This window comes from Elephantulus edwardii, unplaced genomic scaffold, assembly GCF_000299155.1.
Source record: "Elephantulus edwardii isolate Elephantulus edwardi_28Jun2011 unplaced genomic scaffold, EleEdw1.0 scaffold00039, whole genome shotgun sequence".
Classification (NCBI taxonomy): Eukaryota; Metazoa; Chordata; class Mammalia; order Macroscelidea; family Macroscelididae; genus Elephantulus; species Elephantulus edwardii.
The window spans coordinates 4,751,185-4,774,026 of record NW_006399789.1 but is presented as its reverse complement, the minus strand read 5'-3'; the positions used below and the strand labels follow the sequence as shown (position 1 = coordinate 4,774,026).

The 22,842-nt window shown below is 40.5% G+C and overlaps 1 protein-coding gene across 1 annotated transcript in view; it reads right to left on the bottom strand.

The window, feature by feature from the left end:
* The window catches only part of NHSL1 (NHS-like 1), a 112,190-nt gene that overhangs the window by 21,571 nt on the left and 67,777 nt on the right, over positions 1–22,842 (bottom strand). The window contains exon 4 of the mRNA XM_006885002.1: positions 2,822–3,011. Within this exon, the coding sequence (XP_006885064.1) occupies positions 2,822–3,011 (190 nt within the window). The remainder of the gene's footprint in view (positions 1–2,821; positions 3,012–22,842) is intronic.

Here is a 22,842-nt window from a genome sequence, read left to right as displayed (position 1 = left end):
TTCTTGAGGGAAGTGTCACGATTCACACACTTTGGTATCCCTGGCTGCTCTCTGCTCAGTGCCTGCCACAAAAGCAGTTACTCAGTAATATCTGTTGACCTGCAAGGAAGCGACTCATTCCCTCGCACTGAGAAATGGCATTACTAGTCGTGTTTCCTATTTAGAGTAAGCTGGTCGACTCCAACTTTAGGACAAAGTTGCAAAAACAGTTTGAGTTGGATATTCACTATTCTCATCTTCTAAGTTGGAAGACTTATAATCCAAGATGGCAAATGAGAGGCACACTTTATACCTTCAACCCTTCAAATATTTTAACTCCCTACAGGAATAAAACTACCAGGGTCAAGTCTATTTCTAAGCCAGAAGCTTTCTGCCTTAATGCTCGACACCTTTACACCTGGTAGACTTAATTCTGGATCAGAAAGGATCCATTTATTGGCATTTTTGTTGCTGAGTATTATTGAAAATCAAAGTGCAGCATCCATGCTCATTCAAGTACATGAAGCCATGACGATTCCCTGCAGAAAGTGACATTTTTATTTTAAAAAATCTTTCAAACTTTACAAATTTATAAAGAGCAGGAATCAGTAAAACTTATACTGGTTTTATAACCACCTAAATGGAAATTTTTATTTTTAATGCTTCTTTACATTGGACTATTTGGAAAACTTATCCCTTTAAGAAATATCTGTGTCCATGTGTGGTTCTGCAGAGCTGCAGAACATGGATCAATAAATATATAATCAGCTATTATATTTAATCCATACTTTCCTTCAAAGTGGTAGAAAGTCAAAAGTAATTAATATTTTGACATAGTATATACTGCTCATTTCTTGACTGTCATTTGCCTTTCTCTTGTGGTATTCTAAAGGCCTCTTTTTAAATGCTTCTCAATGGCTTTTCATGTGTATTCACCTGTTCCATGTAATTTACATCCACTTAGTCATTAAACAGGAGCAAAGTAAAACTCAAAGAAATAATACAATGGGTTCTGCTGTGACCATATATATCATTGCAAATAATCCTTTATCCTTGAAATTCTAGTTGCTGTGTTTTAAACTTCCTAATCTCACCATAATGCATTTTATCCTGATTCCATTAAGGATTATCACATTTCCTCACACAGTTGTCTTATCTTATAACATTATGTCTGAGGCATTTAATCATACATAATGTAATTACACTTCTGCATTTAATCAAATAATATAATTAATGTTCTTTCAGGAAATAGGGACTCATATATTTAATATATCAATAAAAATTGTAGTTGTTTTATGACATAGCTACAAAATCATTACAGTCTTGAGTATGTGAGCAAAGGAACACACATTTAAAAGACCAACAATGCTCTTTTTTAAAGCAAATTAATGAAAATGCCTCATTATTTCTTTAAGACTTACGGGGAAAATGTGGAAAAAGGCACACAAAATTTAAAATGCCTCATGCAGCTATTTATGATAACTTCTATGGAGTTAAAAAATATGACTTCTAAATGTAAGTTCATGGATTGTTGTGTTTTTTTAAAATATTCAATAACTACCAAAATATTATTATTCCCTTATAAGTTCACCAGTGACATCCACCAGGCAAAAAATTCCCCTCACTGACCGCAGTCTATAGCAATAGCCTTAGAATTAAGCTCAGCAAAAATGTTCCAAGTTTTCAGGCCAGTTTTTAATGCAAATTTGCCTTTACTATTCTCTTAATATTTTTACGTTCAGGAATTATCTTGTACATGGACTGATTGTTACAGATGACTGTTGTTGTGTGTATCATAGAGTCAGAACTGACTCATAGCTGACTCTCCGGTGATTAGTCATCTATCTGTCTTGAAATCCCATTCTAAGGGTTGAAGCTATACTTTGTACACTCTACAAATTGCTGGCCCTACTCTTCTGCAGACTATACAAGTGATAAAGCAAGGACAATTTTGCTATTTTTTTAGCAGGTCTTCTAAGTTTCTAAAAGATCATTTTTGAGATTTATGTATTTTGTTATTTCTCATGTTAATTATCACAGCTGAGCCAAGCATGAACATAGTATTTCAAAAGAACAGGAATTTCATGTTTGGTCATTAACAATCACATCCTGGCCTAATAGTATTTTCTAAAAATTTTACATCTTGTAAGAATTTTTACTTGATGGTTTTAGAATTAAAATTAGGAATATAAGTTTTTCTTCATCTTACATCTTTTTGAATGTGGTTTTACCTTCACATTCACTTAATATTTTTTTAAACTTTATTATTTATTTTGTATGTGTGTACCATCAAATCAGATGTGACTGGTACAGAGGAGATTGCCCCTCCTTCTCCAGCAGAGCATCTGGTGGATTTGAACCATGTACCTCTGGGATTGCAGTGCAGCTTCTTGCCACTAGCCCACCAGAGCTCCCTTCACTTAATGTGAACTTAAGAAAATCTATCCCTTAGAAATATTACAAAATGGTTATGTGTTGTTTAATGTGTATGGATAATACTGGAGTAAAATTTTTAATATATTCAGCAATTGCTCATACACAATTATAATATCTTTAAAACAGCAAATAAATTTAGGTTTTTTTTGAGATGAATGGTTGAATAATCAAAGTGCCTAGCACCAATCTTTGGTGATGGAGTCTTCTAATCTCTCAGGCAATCTGAAATAGACTGCGCGCTCACACACATACATGTTTTAGTACTGCCTTCAGTAAACAGAGGTCAGGAAGTCAGACCACCACTGTGTCAACAGAAATGAAATGCCAAGAGCATATAATACACAAAAATCCAAGAGTGTTTCTTTCTCCCAAGTACATTTTGTCCCTGACTGAATAGAAAGCCTACCAGTTACGTTAATAGGAACCACATCAGCTTGGACTATCTGGGCTTGCTGCCGCATCTTCTCTTCGGGGGTTGGCAACGGAAGGGACTTGGTCCAGTTCGTGTGAGTATTAAGGTCGAAGTCACTTGAGGTTGGAGTTTTAGGTCTTCTGATGGAAATGACTCTCTCCTCTTCTGATGACGAGACAGAACACTGCAGGGGAGGAAAAGAAAGAAAAAGCCAGAGAGGTAAGTAATTTTTTTTTTAAAAAAAAAAACAAACCCCCCAAGAAACACCTCAAAACACCAGACTTATATATGAACATGACTCATAATATACACGATTCACATTGGCCTGGAGCTCTAAAAGATAAAGACCACAAATGGTTCTGCTGACCTGTAAAATCTTGTAAATTCTTCCTGTCTTTCCCATATTTCTGAAAGCCTGTGAATTCAGTCCAACACTACAGCTCTGAGAAACACCACGGCTGTGCCATCACTTCTATTCTTATTAAAATTTTGCTTTGCTCAAAGTTATTTCTAGTTTCAATCTTATTTCTTTTAGGCTCTGACCTCAAGGAGCATTTCTGAAATGAAATAGTGGTTGTTGCTCAACTATTTGTGCTTTTCTGAAACCCACTTATATGGGGAGGAAAAATCAGCGTGAAATTGTTAAATTTATAAGACGCTGACAAAAGCTCTGTGCTGGACCTTATCAGAATTCCATGGGAACACTGCTAGCAGTTTCTGCACTGATACAGATTAACATCCCAACTGAAGGGCCCTTCTTCAATACCGTGCTTCCCAGAATGCCTTAGCGAGCTTAAGTGAGAAAGTTGTTTTAGCAATCCTTTTATGATGGATTTCACAAGACCCCATCAACTGACTCTGTAACAAGGAAATTCTCAGAACTCAAAAGAAAAGCAGCATGGCTGGGAACGACAACAATAACAAAGAGTAAGTGACTGTGGTAGGGAAACGGTGGTGTGTAAAAGACAATAACCGTGTAACAACAGCTCTTCTGGCAACACATAATAGACAATAAATAACTAACAACAGTTTTACAAGCTTAAAGCATTTACACTGAGCTACCGCTTATAAAAAGAAAGCATTTTAAATGAGTTTCTGGAGAAGAAGAGAACTCAATTAACTGTCCCTAGGGGCACTTTTGTGTAACCAGCAGCCAGATCGATTCACATCCCCCCCATCCACACGCTCCAGTGGAAGGGACTGACTGTCCTGACTTCTGACAGCTCACTTTTGCCTGTACGCATTGGAGGATTTCTCCATTTCAGAAGAACATGTGTGTGCCTTTCCGGATTTATTGCACATTTCAAAGAGGACACACACAAAGGCAACCTTACTGAAGTCTGTAAGAAAATTCAAGCACTTAGAAAAAGTACTGTCATTGCTGTCTACTGTGACCACTAAATCCCTCAGACTGCAAAAATCTCTATTTATTCTATAACCAAGAGAGCTCCACACATCTGAGAGGCCACACGAGAGCAAATGACAATGAACTGGTGTTGGGACTGGGCTCCAGGCTAAGAATCTGAAGACCTGAGTCTGTGTATATGACACTATCAGTCAAGTGACCCCTTTACTGCAAAACTGGGCTGATTCTGCCACCTTCCGTATCTCACAAGCTCACAGCTGGGATTTAAGGGGAAGAGATTTATATGGGAAGTGTTTAGAACTGTCATGTATCATGGTTGAGAAAGCGGTGGTCACGTAACCGTGACTTGAGAAAAGTGAAATAAAGCGTTGCCAAATACTTGACCCCTCCCCTTACTGCAAGGAATCTAAAGATGATAAAGGCCTGAAAATACAGCTAATGTAGATCTGAATGTAGAAAAGAAGTTATGTACTATCTCAAAGTTTTTACTTTATACTCTAAAGACAAAAAAAAAAATATGTAAATAATAAAGTTTCTTTCCTACCTAAGGAAAAATGTATTGAAAAAAGTGATAAGCTCAATTTCTATCACTGGTGTTTTAATACAAAAAAAATTACCCTATATCCATTAATGTTTGCTACAATTGTTATGTTCCAGTTGAAGTGGGCTCTTAAAAGACAAGGGGAATTTTGACCCAGCAGTACCCACCAAGCCATCCAAACCATACTGATATTAACTGCACTCTTTCCGGCGTCTTCTCTGTCTAATGGTAAGCTTGACCTTCAGCACATATTCCTCCACCCCTTAGGTTGAGGAGCTCTGGTAAGGTGGAGTCTGTATCTGTACCCTGCTTTGCTGCTAGTGTGGTTTGAATCCACCAGATCTGGAGGAGAAAGATGGGCAGTCTCTTCCTATTAAAGTTTACAGTGGGAATTCCGACAGGCCTTTATAAGTTAGAATCTGCTGCAGTAAGCAATAGTAGTAATCCTTAAGAAGCCCTGTTGGTGTATGTGCGTAACTATTTAGGTTCCAATTGAAAGATGGAGCCACCAAGCTCTGTGTGGAAAAAAAACAAACAAACCCCACAACCCTTTATGTTCTATTTCCATAACGATTATAACCAAGAAGAGCCTACGAAGCAGTTCTGCGTCTCGTGTGGTCTCTATGAGTTGGAGTCAGTGCGTACAACCACTACCCTTAAGGTACTGCCTGTTGCTGTGCACCGTGGAGTCAGAACAGACCCACAGGAGTTCCATGGGAGGAACTCTCCTGCGGGTTTTCAGAGGTAGTAAATCGCAGGGGAGGAGACTGCCCATCTTTCTTCTGCAGAGCAGCTGGTGGCCTCAAACTGTGTGTCTTAGGGATTGCCTCTAGGCCATCAGAGGTCCCTTAAACTACCGGTACACACATATAAATTAAAACTACTTCTATCAGAGAGCTTCCTGATGGTGCAAGTGGAGAAATCAGTCAGAATGACAACCTAGTAGGTTAAGAGGTTGTTGTTTTGGTTTTCTGATATAAACAAAGAAATACATTTTCAACCACATTAAGACTGAAATGAAAAGCCTCAGGGTGAAGGCACTTTGTCCTGCAGAGCATGTTTTGTCCTGCGGAGCAGGTTTCCAGGCCTCGTGATGCTTGCCCCGGGGTAAGAGGTGAAGCACTGTCTACTGAGTGCACATCTCAGGGGCGCTCATCAGCCCAGTAACCTACTTTTCTTTAGCTGACTGGCAGGGTCCGAATCGATAGCGATCACCCTGGAACAGTAAACCACTGTAGCCTCTCTTGCTGCGGGGATTCTCCAGTATGACAGTGACAAAGGGAATCCATTTGATAAAGTACTCCTTCTCTTCCAAGACAATTTCCCAGACAAACAGGGCACAGATAAAGCTCTAAACAAATGGCACTGCTAAACAGCGCCAGGCTTTACTGAAGGCAAAGAACAAACCGGGATGGCATGACTTCCAGGAGGATCTGGTTTCCATCCCGCTCTGGGCTGATCCATACTGCACTGAAAGGAAGAATTCCAACATCCCACTGGCAGACCACACCACAATTACTCCATTAAGATGGGTATTCCACTGCTCTGGACTGTTAACACAGTCCGCCTTTACAAAACAGCCCCCCTCACTCCTCTCTTACCCAAGTCTGTTCTCAACAAAACAGCCAGAGGATCCTTTTGAAATATAAGCTGAATCATGCCATTGATCTATTAAATTTTTTTTTAGATTCTCCCCACCAATAACGCTTAAGATTCAGCCATGTGGGAAATCTTAAGTTAGAGAACCTCTTCTCAATAAAAAATGTCAGTTGTAACTAACCGCAAATATTTCTATTTTTCTCACTTTTCTTCCTAGAATTTTATTTTAAATATTTTTTTTATTTTATACCGGTTTACTTACAAAGCTCATATACACTGTTTTTCACACCTGATTTTTCCCCTTTCCTTTACCCACCCCTCCCTCCACCTATCAAATTGTGTGACTCTGTGATTAATCCCTCACACCCCTGACCATCCTCACCCCTCTGTTTAAACCCTTATTTTGACCTACAAGATACTCTAACTTGTCCCACCATTATCCTTCTGACTTCATTTCCTACTACAGGTATATCTTATTTTATTGCATTTCATTTTCCTGTGATTTGCAAGTAAGCTTTCAGAGAATAAATTGAAGAGAAGAGGTGTGGCAATTTTGCATGAAGCGAGTCTACTGGCATCATTTCCTCAACCTCATGTGTTCACTTACTGTCTCCATGTCACATTTTCGTAATTCTAACAATACTTCCTAAAGCTTAACTCCTGCTCACCAGACTACAGTCTAATGTGAGCATAACCAGCAGCTTTCACATGTAGCACACTCCAGACTCAGGGCTTTTGCACCTGCTATTCGCAAAGGCACCTGAGATGCTCCTTCCTCAGACACTCATTCATGTTGTCATTGTCACCGATGCCGTCGAGGTGCCCCTGGTTCATGGAGATTCCAGGTACAACAGAAGGCCACGCTACCTGATCCTGTACTATTCTCACAATCACTGTTGGCCTGGAACCTTTTTGCTGCATCCACTGTCTCAGTCCTCTCCTCCTCTTGTTGAGTTCTTATCTGTTCAATCTCTTAGAATTTCAAGTTCTTCCCAACATTTTCTATCACCTTCCCCTGCTTTCTAGTGTAGCAGGTGGTGAGCTGCAAGATGCAAAGGCTGCACAAAGGCATGGACATCAACAGCTCAGGGGAGGAAAGATGGACGGACTCCTCTTGTTATGACTGACAGTGTGGAAGCCCAACTGAGGGTCGCTGTCAGTTGGAATCAAGCTGTTGACAGTGAGTGTTTAGTACAATCAGTTTACGTGTATGTCATACTTCTTGATATCTGTACACGGTATTGTTAGGCTCTGTCAAAAGAGTAGAGTATGACTCATAGCAACCCTATGAACAGCAGACCTGAATCCTGTCCTCTCCTGTGTCATCCTCATCATCTCTGACACACTGGAGTCGATCCACCTTCTTGAGGGTCTTCTTTTTTGTTGACCTTGAATGGTACCAAGCATGATATCCCTCTCCAAGGAATAGACTCTCCTAGCAGCACGTCCAAAGTACGAGAGATGAGCTGTGCCATCCTTATTTCCAAGAATGAAAAAACACTATCTTCTGGTTGCACCTTTCCCAACACAGACCTATTTATTCTTTTGGCCATCCATGGGATGCTCAGTGTTCTCCAACACCGCAGTTCAAAGGCATCAGTTCTTCTTTGGTCATTTTTACTCATTGTCCAGCTCTGAGAAGTATAGAAAGTTATTTCAAAAGACTGTGGCCTGAATCAGGCACACTTCAGTCTTCAAACTGACATCATTGCTTTTTAGTATTTTGGAGAGGTCCCTGACAGTTGACTTGCTTACAGCAATACATCTCCTATCTCCTGGCTGCTGGTACCCAGCTTATAGTTGACTGTGGATCCAAATAACATAAATCCATTGATATTTCAATCTTTTCTCCATCTATCATTATGTTGCTACCTACTGGCTCAGTGGTAGGGACCTTTGTTTTCTTGGTGTTGAGATGTAATTCATATTGAAGGCTGTAGTCTTTGATCCTCTAGAGAAAGCATTTCAGGTCCTCCTCATTTTAGCAAGCAAGTTGTATCATGTGCATAATTTAGGTTGTTAATGAGTCTTACTCCAACCCTTATGCCATATAGGAGTCTAACTTCACAAATTATTTGCTCAGAATACAGATTAAATAGGTGGGAAGAATATAAGTATATATTAAGAATAAAAGTATATAAAAATACAAGTATATAAGTATATATTCTCCAAAACTTTTGTTCTCTCTCTTTTTTTTTAGCTTACAGATTAGTGTCTAGCATAATGTAGGCACTTGGTAAATATTTATTGAATTAATAAAAGAAGGTGCAGGGAGAAGGAACCCAGAAAAGCTAATTTTTTACATCTAAATTCCACAGAATACTATTTCAGAATTTTACTTACAAGACTCACCATTTATTTTTTTATTTTTATTTATTTATTTTTTTTAAGACTCACCATTTATTAACTGCCGTTGTAGTTCTGACCCTGCACAGCGGCTTTAGAGCCAGTGTGACTCTGTTTAACCTTCTCGGCATTATTGTTGCTGTTGTTGTTGTGTGCCACTGAGTCAGAACAAACTCACAGCTGACCCTCCAGTGGGTTTTCAGGGGCAGTAAGTCGCACAGGAGGAGACTGCCCATCCTTCTTGCACAGAGCAGCCGGGGGATTTGAAACACCTGCCTTTGGGTTGGCAGCACAGTTCCTTACCACTAGGCCACCAGAGCTCCTACAGCTCATTTTCAGCATTTTGAAAAGATCCTAAGTGGGAGACTCAAACCTGGCCTCAAAGTTCCCCCTTGTTAAATTGATAAAATAACAACTTGGCAGCATTTACAATAAGTAATTGGGTTTTTTGTTTCAAATTAAATCCCTCCCCACCCCTGCCAAGTACATGTCTAAGAATCACAGGACTCTTTTTAAAGATTCAAAAGATTATAGTGGTTGTTGTTATTGTTGTTATGTGCCGTCCAGTCACCTGTGACTCATAGTGACTCTGTGCACAACAGCCTTAAAACCTGCTCTATCCCATGACAATCTTATTGTCTCTGACACACCTATCCCCATCACCCCAGTGACTGAATCAATCCACCCCACTGAGGGTCTTCATCTCCTGAGCTGTCCCTCCACCCTCCCAAGTATGACGTCCCTCTTCAATGACTGATCCCACCTTACAACATGTCCAAAGTATGTCAAAGGAAGCTTCAGAATCTTTGCCTCCCAGAAGAAGCCTGGCTTCACTCTCTCCAGGACAAACCTGTTTGTTCTCCTAGTAGTCATGGTATATTTAATACTCTTCTCCAGCACCACAGCTTAAAGGCATCAACTTACCTTCTATTATCCCTAATCATTGTCCAGCTTTCTGATGCTTAGCAAGTAACTGCAAAGACCATGGCCTGTATCAGGCACACCTCAGTCTCTAATCTGACATCGTTGCTCTTCAGTACTCTGGAGAGGTCCCTCAAAGCAGTCTTTCCCAGTGCAATTCGTCTTTTAATTTCCTGGCTGCTGGTGCCAAGACTGTTGATTGTAGAGCCACTACCGAATCATAACTGACTCATAGCTGACTGTTTAGTGAGTTTTCAGAGACAGTAAATGGCATAGGAGGAGACTGTTCATCTTTCTCCCTTGGAGCAGCCGGATACCACTGAGACACGTGAGGTCCCTGGTGTAGTGGTAAGAGCACTATAAAACCCAAAACTTAAACCCATGACAGTAGAGTTGTTTCTGATGCACAGAAACCTGTATGGCAGGGCAGATATGCCACAGGTTTTCTAAGGCTGAAGCAGAAGTCAACTCCCAAGTCTTCTGCCTGCAGAGCAGGCCCGCTTTTTGGTTAGTGCTTTAGCTGTTGCAACACCAGGGGTCCTTAGAACATACTACATTTCAGAATGAAAACCAGTGTGCTCAGCATTCTCGCTGTGTCATTTACAATTCACGTGAATGGAGGATGATTTACATCCCCCCCCATGCCTGGATCGAGCTCTAAAGTGACTTCCTTTCACAACTGAAAGCAGTTTTGAATCTTGTCAATTGGTTGATAATCTTCATCAATATCCCACCCCTTGATCCTGTAAAAAAAGGTGAGTCACAATAGAAACCAAAAGAATCACAATTCCTTGTGTCAAATTGCTTAATTTAGAAGGGGGATCGCTACTGTAAACACCAACAGTTCCTCTGTGGTTTCTGGACACTGGCTGTCTTGCTGCATGCTGGCGGCTATTAAGTCTGGCCTGGAAATCAGACAAGCCCTCGCCAGATGGACGGTGGGGCCTGAAGGGTGCGTTCCTTGTCCGAACAGCCAGGCTTTCCTAATAGGATTAGCTATGAACCACAAATTAGCCCTGTTTCCTGTTATCTCCCCTGTGTCCCCCACCCCCAATAATTTGCTATAACTTTTTAAAATTAGAAAACCTAGTTATATTCAGAGCTAACCTCACCATTTATTTACTTATCATTACATGAAAATAGATGTCACGAACACCTATAGATCTATTTAGAGCACAGGTTAAGCGCACAGTGCAGCCCTTTTTGCAGAACACTCGCTCAGCTTTCTGTTTTTCTCCTTCCAGAACGACATATCTTTTGGTTTTCAAGCTCCTAGACAGTTTTCTAAAGTGGCATAACCTATGGAGTCTTTTTAAAGATCTTCTTCTTCATGTGATTTTTAAAGAGATGAAATTGTCTGGCTTATTTCTGGATCTTCCTCTAAAACCTACCAAGCCTGACCTAGAAGCTAACAGTGACAATGCCAATAATTAAGAGGGGACGTGGTAGAAGAAAGGGATCAATATAGAAACATAGCTTCTGGCCCAGCCAGTAATTCAATTAGGGCTCCAGGGCGGCTTCCACATTCACATAATAAAATAATACCAGTCATTCTTCTCTCCTACTCAGTATATGTATCTGTTTATCCCAGTTCTAAACACTTGATCAAGGGCTCTTAAACTTAGCATGTTGCATGAGAACACTTTGGATCTAGACTACCTGCTATTAAGTAAATATTTCCTCAAAATAAGGAATTTAGAATGTATCTAAACTGATGTTGTTGTTGTTGTTATGCGCTGTCGAGTAGCTTGCGACTCATAGTGACCCTATGTACAACAGCCCTGAACTCTGCTCTGTCCTGTGCCAATCGCACTGTCTCCGATATACCCATCCTGATTACCCCAGTCACTGAATCAGTTTAGATAGGTTTGTATTGAAAACCCTATGTACAAACCTATCTAAACTGATACGGAAAGTATAAAAACGATACAGCATATCCTCATCAGTATTGCTCTAGTGTGTCGGAAAGTATGGGAATGGCACATGACAGGACAACGGTTCATAGTGTCGCTAAGGGCTGTACTCAACTCAATGGCACCTAACAACATCAGCACTGGAGAACTCACTACTCAACCCACGCCCTAGATTTACCTCCACGATCACATCCTGACTTCGAGATTCCATTTCCTCATTCCACCTCCCAGAGGTAAATAAATTGTTGTTGTGTGTCATCGAGTTGGAACTGAACCATGGCTGACCTTCCAGCAGGTTTTCAGAGGCAGTAAATTGCACAGAAGGAGACTGTCCATCCTTCTCCTGTGGAGCAGCTGTTAGATTCGAACCAAGCACTTCTGTGTTGGCAGTGCAATTCCTTGCTACTAAGCAACTCGAGCTCCCTCATAGAGGTAAATACTATGCTGGCTTTTGTGTTAATCACTCTTTTACTTTTTTACTACAGTAAAAACTACAGTGTGTTTGTGTGTACATACATAACTATGTCTAAATTAGATATTTGGTGCTTCTGTGTCATAGTGGGGAGGGAGGGCTGTTTGAAAGCAGGGTGGGGGGCTGTTCAAAATCACCGTCTCCTGTGAGGGAGAATGACAGGCAATCTCTTTCCATGTGATTCACAGGATCTAAAACCTGCTGGAGGGTCAGCTATGAGCTAGTTCAGACTTGACTGCAATGAGCGTGAATAAAACTTGATGTGTAAATCTCTTTGACCTTTATAAAAATTATTTCATGCTCTTTATCATGCTAGTCATTCACTTACTGTTTCTAAAACTCATCCCTGTTGTCTCACTGAATATAAGATTCATCCAATTCACGAAGATATAACAACACTCCATTCGAATGATCCATCGCAACTCAATGCCATGAATTTAGTCTCAACTCAGAACAATTCTTCACAGAGTTTCCAAGGTGGGAGGAGACTGTCCCTGTTTCTCCTGAGAAGAGGCTGGTGGATTCGAACTGCTGGAGATGTAAGCTGGCCTTTGGGTTAGACTCACAGTGAAATGGATTGACACAGAGGATACAACAGTGGACTCAAACCCAGCAAGAAGTGTGTGAGGGGGGTCCAGGACTGACTGGGTAACGTTTTATTCTGTTGTACATGGGTTTGGGATCAGTCAGAATCCATGCAGCAGCACCTAACTACAGCAACAATTTTTCTTCTTTTAAGTTTCTGTTATTATTTATGCTTTGTTTTCTATAAGTAATAATAGTTTCCAATCTGCCACACTGTATAATTGTGTCTAGTGTCTGGTTCCTGCACAGATAAATGATGCCAGTGGGTATATCTTATTGATCTGTCGGCTGCATGAAATCCTGGACACAGCCTGTCTGCGTGAACAATGCAATAGACAGGCGTATATATTGAACCCATCATTTATCCATCCCTCTACAAATGGATAACTGAGTTGTAAAAAAAAATTCCTTCAAAATATCTCCTCAATTCAACAATCTCTACAAGAAAATGGTTAGGAGGAAGTTACAGCAAAGGTCCTTTTTCCCCAAGCACTCATTATTGAAGGGAAAACATGGGCTTCAGGGTCATACATCTGGATTTAAATACTTATTTTATGTTTGTTGTTGTTATGTGCCATCTAGTCGCTTGCGACTCACAGCGACCCTATGTACAAGAGCCCTAAATGCCGTTCTATCCTGTGCCAACCTCGCTGTCTCAAACACACTCATTCCCACCACTCCACTCACAAAACTGATCCATCTCATCGAGGGTCTTCCTCTCCTGCACCATCCCTTCACTCTCCTAAACATGATAGCCCTCTCTAAGGACCAGTCCCTCCTTGCAACATGTCCAAAGTATGTCAGACAAAGCTTCAGAATCCTTGACTCTGAGGAGCATTCTGGCTTCACCTTCTCCAGGACAAACCTGTCTGTTCTCCTAGCAGTCCATGGTATATTCAATACTCTTCTCCAGCACCACAGCTCAAAGATATCAATTCTCCTTCTCTAATCCTTATTCACTGTCCAACTCTACGATGCATAGCACGTACTTGAGAAGACTGTAGCCTGGATCAGATTTTATGTTTAGGAGTGATAAATGGATCACAACCTTGATTACAGCAAAGGTTTTACCTAAATACACACACACACACACACACACACACACACACACACACTTATCAAATTGTACATAATAAGTGTAGTTTTACTGTTAATTATGCCTGAATAAACCCATTTTTTTGAGAGAGAGATCTTGGTTTCAGTATTTAATAGCTCTGAAATTTTAAGCATGTGACTTAATCTCTCAGTGATAGTTTCTTCATACTCTGTGATATGGCCACAAGGTTTTCTTGCATTTGTGTCCTTCATGTTAGAAAAACATAGTGCAAAAAGACAAGGATGTTGTGTCTCCAACCCACCTAAGACAGAAGGCAGATACATGTAATAAATACCTCATTGCGCCGGGACAAGATGCGTGCAAGCAAGACCCGACAGGACAGTAGAGCCCTCCAGCGGTTTGCGTGCACAAAGTCCTGCCAACGATAGAGCTGGGATCCCCCCCCCCCTTTTGTTGGAATGACAGAGGAACAGGGTGCCACACTGGAACCCACATAGAATCTTTGGCCTTCCCACCGTGTCTTGAAATGAGTCACTCATTGAGACTCAAGAGAAAACAAGGACAGTGAGAGTCATCAGAAATGTGTTTTAGATGGTACCTATGTGCTGAGACCAAGCGAAACATAAATGCAGGGGGGGCAGCTGCGAGGAAGGATGGGTGAATGAATGTCAAGTCAAAGATGAAATGAGCATGGAATAAGACAGCCAACAGTGGGTATGACGAGAAGAATTTTGGGTAACTTAGTAACCCAGTTCTTTTATTTAACCAACAAGGCAAAGAAACAGAAGATAAAGTTAGAAGTCCTGTATTCACCATCAGCCCAGATGTGCTTCCTGCAACGTGACCTACTTCAGCTTCCAGAACATTAAAATAATAATAATGATAACAATTATAGATTATTCTTAAAATACTAACTTCATCAGGGAGTTCTTGTGGACAATTAAATCCTTTGTGAAACCATTATCAAGCTGTTATAAAGTATTCAACTAATATGAAAAGTCAGTAAGAACAGCCAATTGGGATTTCTACATACAATTAATCTGTAAAGCTACAGTCATTAGAGCCTATTTTAGTAGCTACTGAAACCTCAAATTCATTGCCTTAGGAAGGAAGCTGTATTGAATGGACAAAATACTAGAAGGACGAGACAGCGGTCATCATAATACCAGGCACTGTTCATTCGTAATTTCCTTTGAGCTCTAGTTTGGGAAAGGAAGCTGCTAATAATACTAATTATCATGAACCAAACATAAACTATACACCAGGTACTGTGCTAAGGGTTTTGAATTCATTAATTCACTTCAACGTCACAACAACGTTCCAAGATAGGTGAGGGTAATTGTGTCAGTATCAGAATCAAATAAGAGTCAAAGGGGGTGTAATGAATAATTACACAGGACGGCAGCTGTAAACCACGACTGTGCTGAGCAAAGGAGCACATATGGTTTCTATCTCTCCACATCTGAGAATACTGAAGCTGACACAGAGGGAAGCACCTCACCCCACATCATACAGCACGGACAGATGGAAAGCAGTCCCAAACCCGCCTTCTCAGCCATTGGTGATAAATTAGCCTCTGAACGTTTCTAGCTACAACAGCAAGGCTACTGCTCTTCTTCTTTCTTTAAAGACCTTATTCAGTTAAAAAATTTTACTTCCAGGAGGCGTAAGGCAAGATTTGAGATGCCAATTCCAAGTATGACAGAAAACAGCAAAGAAAATTTCAGCTCCTATCAATGCCATTAACATCAACCTTGTATAGCCTCACCCCTCTACCCCCTTTTATTTCATCTCTGCCGGTGAATTTCATGTACAAGCTTGAGTAACTCCTGACTGACATCTTTTCTGCTGAGACAATGGGGCCTTTGTGAATGTCTTCCTGAAGATATGAACACATCATCAAGTACAACTTCCAACAAAGGCAGTTGGAGAAATACCCTTATTAACTCATAGGAAGTGTTTTGGCACCTAAAAGCCAACTTTCTTCTATTACCCAAATAAGCTTTTTGGTATTACTACCTGGTGTACACACACACCAGGTTGGGGGGGGGGGGGGCGGGGAAGGGAGGAAGAGAGATAAAAAAAAAAGTCAGTATCAGAATATTAATTCATTTTACAGTTTAAATAAAAAGATATTTTGTGGGGATTACTACATTTCTTTGCAGGTAGTATTTTTGTGTGAGTAGTATTTTTAAATGTTTAATATTTAGATGATAAGCACAATACATAGTTAGAAACAATTCTTCCCAATAGACTACATTGCCACATTTCATATTTAAAAATGTATGAAGATATCAGCAGCAAAATGTTTCTTTGCATTGTAAGCACATTGCAGAATCCTACTTGGCTAAATGATCTGATTAGGATAATTAAAATACTTTCTCAGGATTTCTGTCATTATTGTAAGGTGCCATCAAGTGACGTGATCTGTGAAAAACAGAACCAAATGATTCCAAGTCGTGTGTTTGAGAGCTGGACAATGAATAACGATGACAGAAGAAGAACTGATGTCTGTGAGCTTTGGTATTGAAGAGGAGTACTGAGTGTCCCATGGACTGCCAAGAGAACACACAGGTAATGTCCTGGCAAAGGTACAGCCAGAGTGCTCCTTGGAGGCAAAGATGGCAAAGTTCCATCTCTCATACTTTGGACATGTTGCTAAAAGAAGCTATTCTTTGGAAATGGGGATCATGCTTGGAATAGGAGAAGGTCAGAGAAAGAGAAGACCCCCAACTAGGTGGACTGACACGGTGACTGCAGCAACGGGCTCAAGCGTGTCAGAGATGTTGAGGATGGCACAGGATAGGACAGGGTTCAGACCTGTAGTTCACAGGGTCATTATGGGTCATATTTAATGGCTCCTAACAATGACATTCATGTGACATTCTCACAATCCTTGCCATGCCTGAAGCCACTGTCGAAGGGACTATGCCAATCCACCTCATTGAGGGTCTTCCTACTAGCTTTAGATTTCATTTCCCATATTTACCAACTATAAATATACAAGGTCATCAACTAAAAAATGTGACAACCTAACTTTAACCATTTCCATCTTTTAATCTCTTCCAGAAGGGGTTGTTTTCTTGAAATACACAACACGGTCCTGGTCAGGTCTTCCTGTTCAATGTGAATTGGTAATGGTGGTGGTGAATATCTCTGTCTCATTCTTCATTCTAATGAGAATGTTTCATGAAACATTTTGTTGGCTTTGCGGTCAAGACAGGTAAGTTTTACTAAGCTATGTTTAGTTAGGTTCTGGCAAGTCAACCAAGACTCATAAAGACCTTATGAACAACACCCCACCATTCTGTGACATCATCACCGTCTCCACCATGTTTGATTTTACTGCTGCAGTCACTGTGTCAGCCTATGTTTTAACTGAAGATTTCCTCTCTTCCACTGACCTCCTAAATTTCCCATTGTTGTTGTTGTTAGGTGCCGTCGAGTCGCAGGAAATTTCTCATTATGACAGCTTTTATCAAGAACTGGCCTCTCCTGCCAACATGCCCAAAGTATCTCAGACAAACTTTCACCATCTTGCCTTTGATGGGTACCATGGTTGCATGTCTTCTAAGATTTGTTTCTTCTTTTGAAAGTCCCTAGGATATTCAATACTTTTGCCAACATCACAATCCAAAGGTGTCACTTTTTCTGCTGTCTTCCTTCTTCCTTGCCTAACTTCCAGATGTGTAAGAAACAAAGGGAAATACTGTGGCTTGGATCAGGCACACCTTAGTCTTTAAACTGACATCCTTGCTCTTTAACACTAGGTAGAGGCTTTTAACAGCAGATTTTCCCAGTGCAACTGTCCTTTGATTTCTTGACTGCTGTTACCACGGATATTGACTGTGGATTTAAGTAAAATTAAGGCACTGACAACTTCAATCTTTTCTCCATCTATCATGATCTTGCCTCCTATTCACCCAGAGATTAGGACTTTGTTTTCTTGATGTTGAGATGTAAACAATATTTAAGGGTGTAGTCTTTGATATTCTTCACTTTGTGAAAACAAACTTTTATCATCTACATAATGCAGGTTGTTGAGTCCTGCTCCAATCTTGATGCCAATTCTTCTTTATATAGTCGAGTTTCTCAAATGACTTGATTAGCATATAGACTGAATAGGTGTGGAGAAAGATATGAGAGTAACACTTATTTCTATTCTATCGGGATGGGTGTGTCAGAGGCAGTGTGGTTGGCGCAGGATAGAGCAGGGTTTAGGGCTGTTGTGCATAGGGTCACTATGAGTCAGAAACGCCTGGAAGGCACATAACAACAACAACAATTAAACATTTTATCAAGAATGGTCCTTAAATACTTTTTTCTTATCTATGGATATGAAGTGTTTGCTGCAGAAGGTCAAGGAATGTAGTCTTCAATAGGGATTGAAGCTCAACATTAAAAAGATAATCACCAGTGGGCCAATTGGCAGCTTCATGATAGAAGGAGAAGAGATTGAAATTGTTAAAAATTTCCATTTGCTTGGTTCCACAATCAACACTCTTGGTACCAGCAATCAGGAAATCAAAAGACAAATTGCACTGGGGAAGCCTGAGACAAATTGTACTGGCGAAGTCTGTCAGGAACCTCGCTAGAGTACTGAAAATCAATGATGTCAGTCTGGAGACTAAGGTGTGCCGGATGCAGGCCATGGTCTCTGCAATTACTTGCTATACCTCAGAGAGCTGGACAATAACTAAGGATGATAGAAGAAGGAATGATGTCTTTGTGTTGTGCTGCTGGAGAAGAGTGCCGAACACACCATGGACTGCCAGGAGAACAAAAAGGTCTGTCATGGAGAGGGGGAAACCAGGCTGCTCCCTGGAGGCAAAATTTTTAAAGCTCTGTCTCACATATTTTGAGCATGTGCCCAGGAGGAACCAGTCCCCAGAGAAGGACATCATGCTTGGAAGGATGGAGGGACAGCAAAGGAGAGGAAGACCCAGGATGAGATGGATTGACTCAGTGACTGGAGAAATGGATTAGGTCTGTCAGAGACAACGAGATGGGCTCAGGATAGGATAGGGTTCAGAGCTAATGTACACAGGGTCACTATGAGTTGCAATCAACTCGACAGCACATAACAATAGCAACAACATGGGTGTGATTACCTAATTTTCTCTACAGCTTCAGTGATATAATAATATATGATTGTTGTTGTTGTTGTGTCCGTAAAGTCAGAGTCAACCCATAGCTGACCCTCCAGTGGGTTTTGGAGGTAGTTAATCGCACAGGAGTAGACTGTCCATCCTTCTCCTGCAGAGCAGCTGGTGGATTGGAACTGCGTGCCTTTGGTATTGAAGTGCAGCTTCTTGCCACTAGGCTCCCCATGCTTCCAACATATGAATAGAATTTCTAATTGAATATCTATACATTTACCATCGTAAATGTATCTGAATGTGCATTTGTGTTTTATTGACTATAAAAAGGCATTCGACTGAATGAATCATAAGAAATTATGGTTATTATTGAGAAGATTGGGAATCTCAGACACTTAACAAAATCTATACTTAGTCCAAAAAACTATTGTCTGAACAGAACAAGAGAGCACTGCATGGTTTAAAATTAAGAAAGGCTTGCATCAAGGTTGTATGCTTTCTCCATACCTATTCAACCGATATACTGAGCAAATAATTTGTGAGCCGAAATCTATGAAGAAGAATGTGGGATCAGAATCAGGGGAAGACTATTCAACAATCTGCATTATGCAAATAACACAACCTTGTTTGCTGAAAATGAAGAGGACTTTAAAATGCTTGGTGCAAATCAAAGACTACAGGTTTTAATATGGATTGCATCTCAATACTAAGACGACAAAAGTCCTTTCCACTGGACTCATAAGTAACATCATGATAGATGGAGAAAAGATTGAAATTGTGAACAATTTCATCTTACTTGGATCCATCGTCAACACCCTTGGTACCAGCAGTCAGGACATCAGAAGCATTGCACTGGTAAAGTCTCTTGTCAGGGACCTCTTTAACTTGCTAAGGAGCACTGATCTTAGTTTGAAGACCAAGGTGTGCTTTATTCAGGTCATGATCTTTTCAATCACTTGCTGAGCATTTCAGAGTTGGACAGTGAGTAAGAATGAAAGAACTGATGTCTTTGAGTTATGTTGTTAGAGAAGAGTCTTGAGTGGACAGCCGAAAGAACAAACAAATATGTCTTGGAAAAAGGGTAGTAAGAGTTGTCCTTGGAGGCAAGGATGGCAAAGCTTTGTCCCACACACTTTGGGCATGTTACTAGGAAAGGCTATTCCTTGGAAAGGGACATCCTGCTTGGGAAGGTGGAGGGTCAGTGAAAGGGAGAAAGACCTTCAACAAGATGGACTGACACAGTCACTGCAGTGATAGGCTTGGGTATGTCAGAGATGATGTGGGTGGACGACAAGAGGACAGGATTCAGATCTGTTGTTCACAGAGTCGCGATGAGTTGTACTCAACTCGCCAGCACCTAACAATAACAACATACTACCGGAATGAATTGAGATGGATTTGGGAATATTTACCTTCTAATGAGCTGCTAAATGTTGGCTCATGTTTTATTTATGACTTTTAATACCAACATTCATGAGTGAGGCTGGCTAGTTACCGCTCTGTTTCATGCAGTCTTCTGACATGCAGGTTTTGGCATCAAGTTAAATTAATTCATTAACAAGAAATCACACCTTTTCTTTCTTTTTCTTCTCCCTGGAACAGTGACAACTCTATTTGTATTACTCACTTGAAAAGCTTCAGTAGAATCCTCCTGTGTAACTATTTGGGGTGTGTGTGTGTGTGTGTGTGTGTGTGTGTGTGTGAGAGAGAGAGAGAGAGAATTTCTCTTTTATCTGTGATATCTATAACTTATCTATGATAAGTCTTTCTATGTCAATGATGATAAATCATAAATAAGTTTTAAATGTTACCAAAATACGTTCTAAAGATTACATATGATGCTTATTCGTACTCATAAAATTATTTCCTTTCTAAAAAATGTGCTAGAGAGCACTAGTTATCTAGTGACTAAAAAGCTGCGCTACTATCCCAAAGGCATGTGGTTCAAGTCCATCACTTGCTCCTTAGGAAAAGGGTGGACAATCTCCTCTTGTGCTATAAACTGCCTCTGAAAACTTTCTGGACATCAGCTATGAGTTAATTCTGACTCGATGATACCCAACAACAAACAACAGTGGTTTCCCAGTAGCTACATAATAAAGACAAATGCTGTCACTTAACATTTGTTCCTTTGCAATCCTGCCTCAGCTTCACTCTACAATGACTTCTATTATCTTTATTTGTGAAGCCAACAGGCACAGAATGTCCCTTCTAACACCTTCTTTTACCCTTCATAACCATATTTCCACCATGCTTTAGCCACCCCCCCATAAGTATACTGTAGTCACATGACATCTGAATGGAGCTATCTGGGGAGTTATTCAGCAACAAGCAATATACAGAATTTGTTGAGAATGTAAAAACAAAGAGAGAGTTAAAGATGTGCCCAACATTTTACACTAAATCAAATGATGTCACAGGACTTTACTGAGGTGAGGAAAAGAGGGAAGCAGAAATTGCATATTTAGATGTGGCTATTTTTGAAATATCTATAAAACATTTCAGGGGAGATGGACAGTGAGTGGATAAATGCCGAGTCTGCATTGTGTTGTTGTTGTGTACCACAGAGTCGGAACTGACACAGGGCTGACCCTTCGGTGGGTTTTCAGAGGCAGTTAATCACCTGGGAGGAGACTTCCTTCTCCTGCAGAGCAGCTGGTGGCCTCGAAATACGGGGGCCTTCAGGATTGCAGCACAGCTTATTACCACTAGGCCGCCAGAGCTAGAAAATGTTAACGCCTAGAATTAAACCTGTGAGATACAATGAGATCACCCAAGCAGTGAAACTGTAGGTTGAAGCACAAAAGTTAAACCAACATTTGGATTTTCAGGTCCAAGAAATGACCAAGAAGCAATGACTGGTGCAGAGAAGGAAGACCACGGGGGTGTGATGTCATGGAAGTTAAGTAAGGAGTCTCCCGAGGAGAGAATACAAACTGTCAAATACTACAGAGTATGAAGAAACCCAAGAAGCAACGAGCAAGTTTGGTAATGTGAAGGTGAACAGCGGATTTAATAGGAGCAATTTCATCAATGGGCTGGGGATAAAAGTTCATCTGGAACGGGTTCAAAGGAGACTGTGAGGAAAGGAAGTGGAGACTGAAAATCTAGCCTTTTTTTGGGGGAGACATTTTGCTATAAAGAGGGAAAGAAAATCGTGACGGAGATTGAAGTTGGATGAAAGGTCACAGGAAAGCGTCTTCCAAATATGAGAAATTACAGCATGTTTTATATTAGAGGCAGTAAAAAGAAAAAAAAAAGATTATGCAAATGATATCAGGGTTAATAGTAGGAATTAAGTCCTTGAGAGATGGGCCTTAACATTCAAGGAAATAACCTTGTGTGTCAGGCCCCAATGCAGGCACTGTGACCCCAAGAATGACAGCACGGATGGTTCACTTATTTCAGGGGCAGGAAAGGTGGAATGCAGGTTGAGTACAGATAAAACAGAAACAAGCAATTCTTAACAGCTTTGATTGTGAAAGGACAAGATCCAAGGAAAGATCGGACAGCAAGGAGAAAAGTAAAGGAAGAAAGATTTGATATGAAGAAGCAAAAAGAATATGCATCTAATAGGAAAACCTTTGTTAAAAAATTTGCCCACAATGTACATCATTCTATAAAGCTGATGTCTTAAAGTCAGGAGCATCCTTTCTTTTCCTGTGAAGTTTTAATTTGTAGGATTCTTAAAAAATAAAGGTCCCAACATACCATTTGTTCATGAAGCTATACTCAACTAAAAACCTGTGAAAAAATGTTTATAAATAAAGAATGGAAACTTCTACCATGACCGTAGTGGTGTGACGATCAGTCCTGGCATTTCTGAAGAAAAGGCTGCTAGGGAAGCTAAAAGGTCCTCTGGTGGCCCTGTGAGTTAAGGAATTGCACTGCCAACCCAAAGGCATTGATTTGAACCATTAATTGCTCCATGGAAGAAACACAGGCAATCTCCATTTCCATTCAATTTACAGCATCTGAAAACTCACTGTAGGGTCAGTTATGTGTTGGTCTGACTTGATGACACGTAACAATGTTGTTATGTGCCATCGAGTCGCTTGCAACTCATAGCAACCCTATGTACAAGAGCTCTAAACGCCGTTCTATCCTGTGCCAACC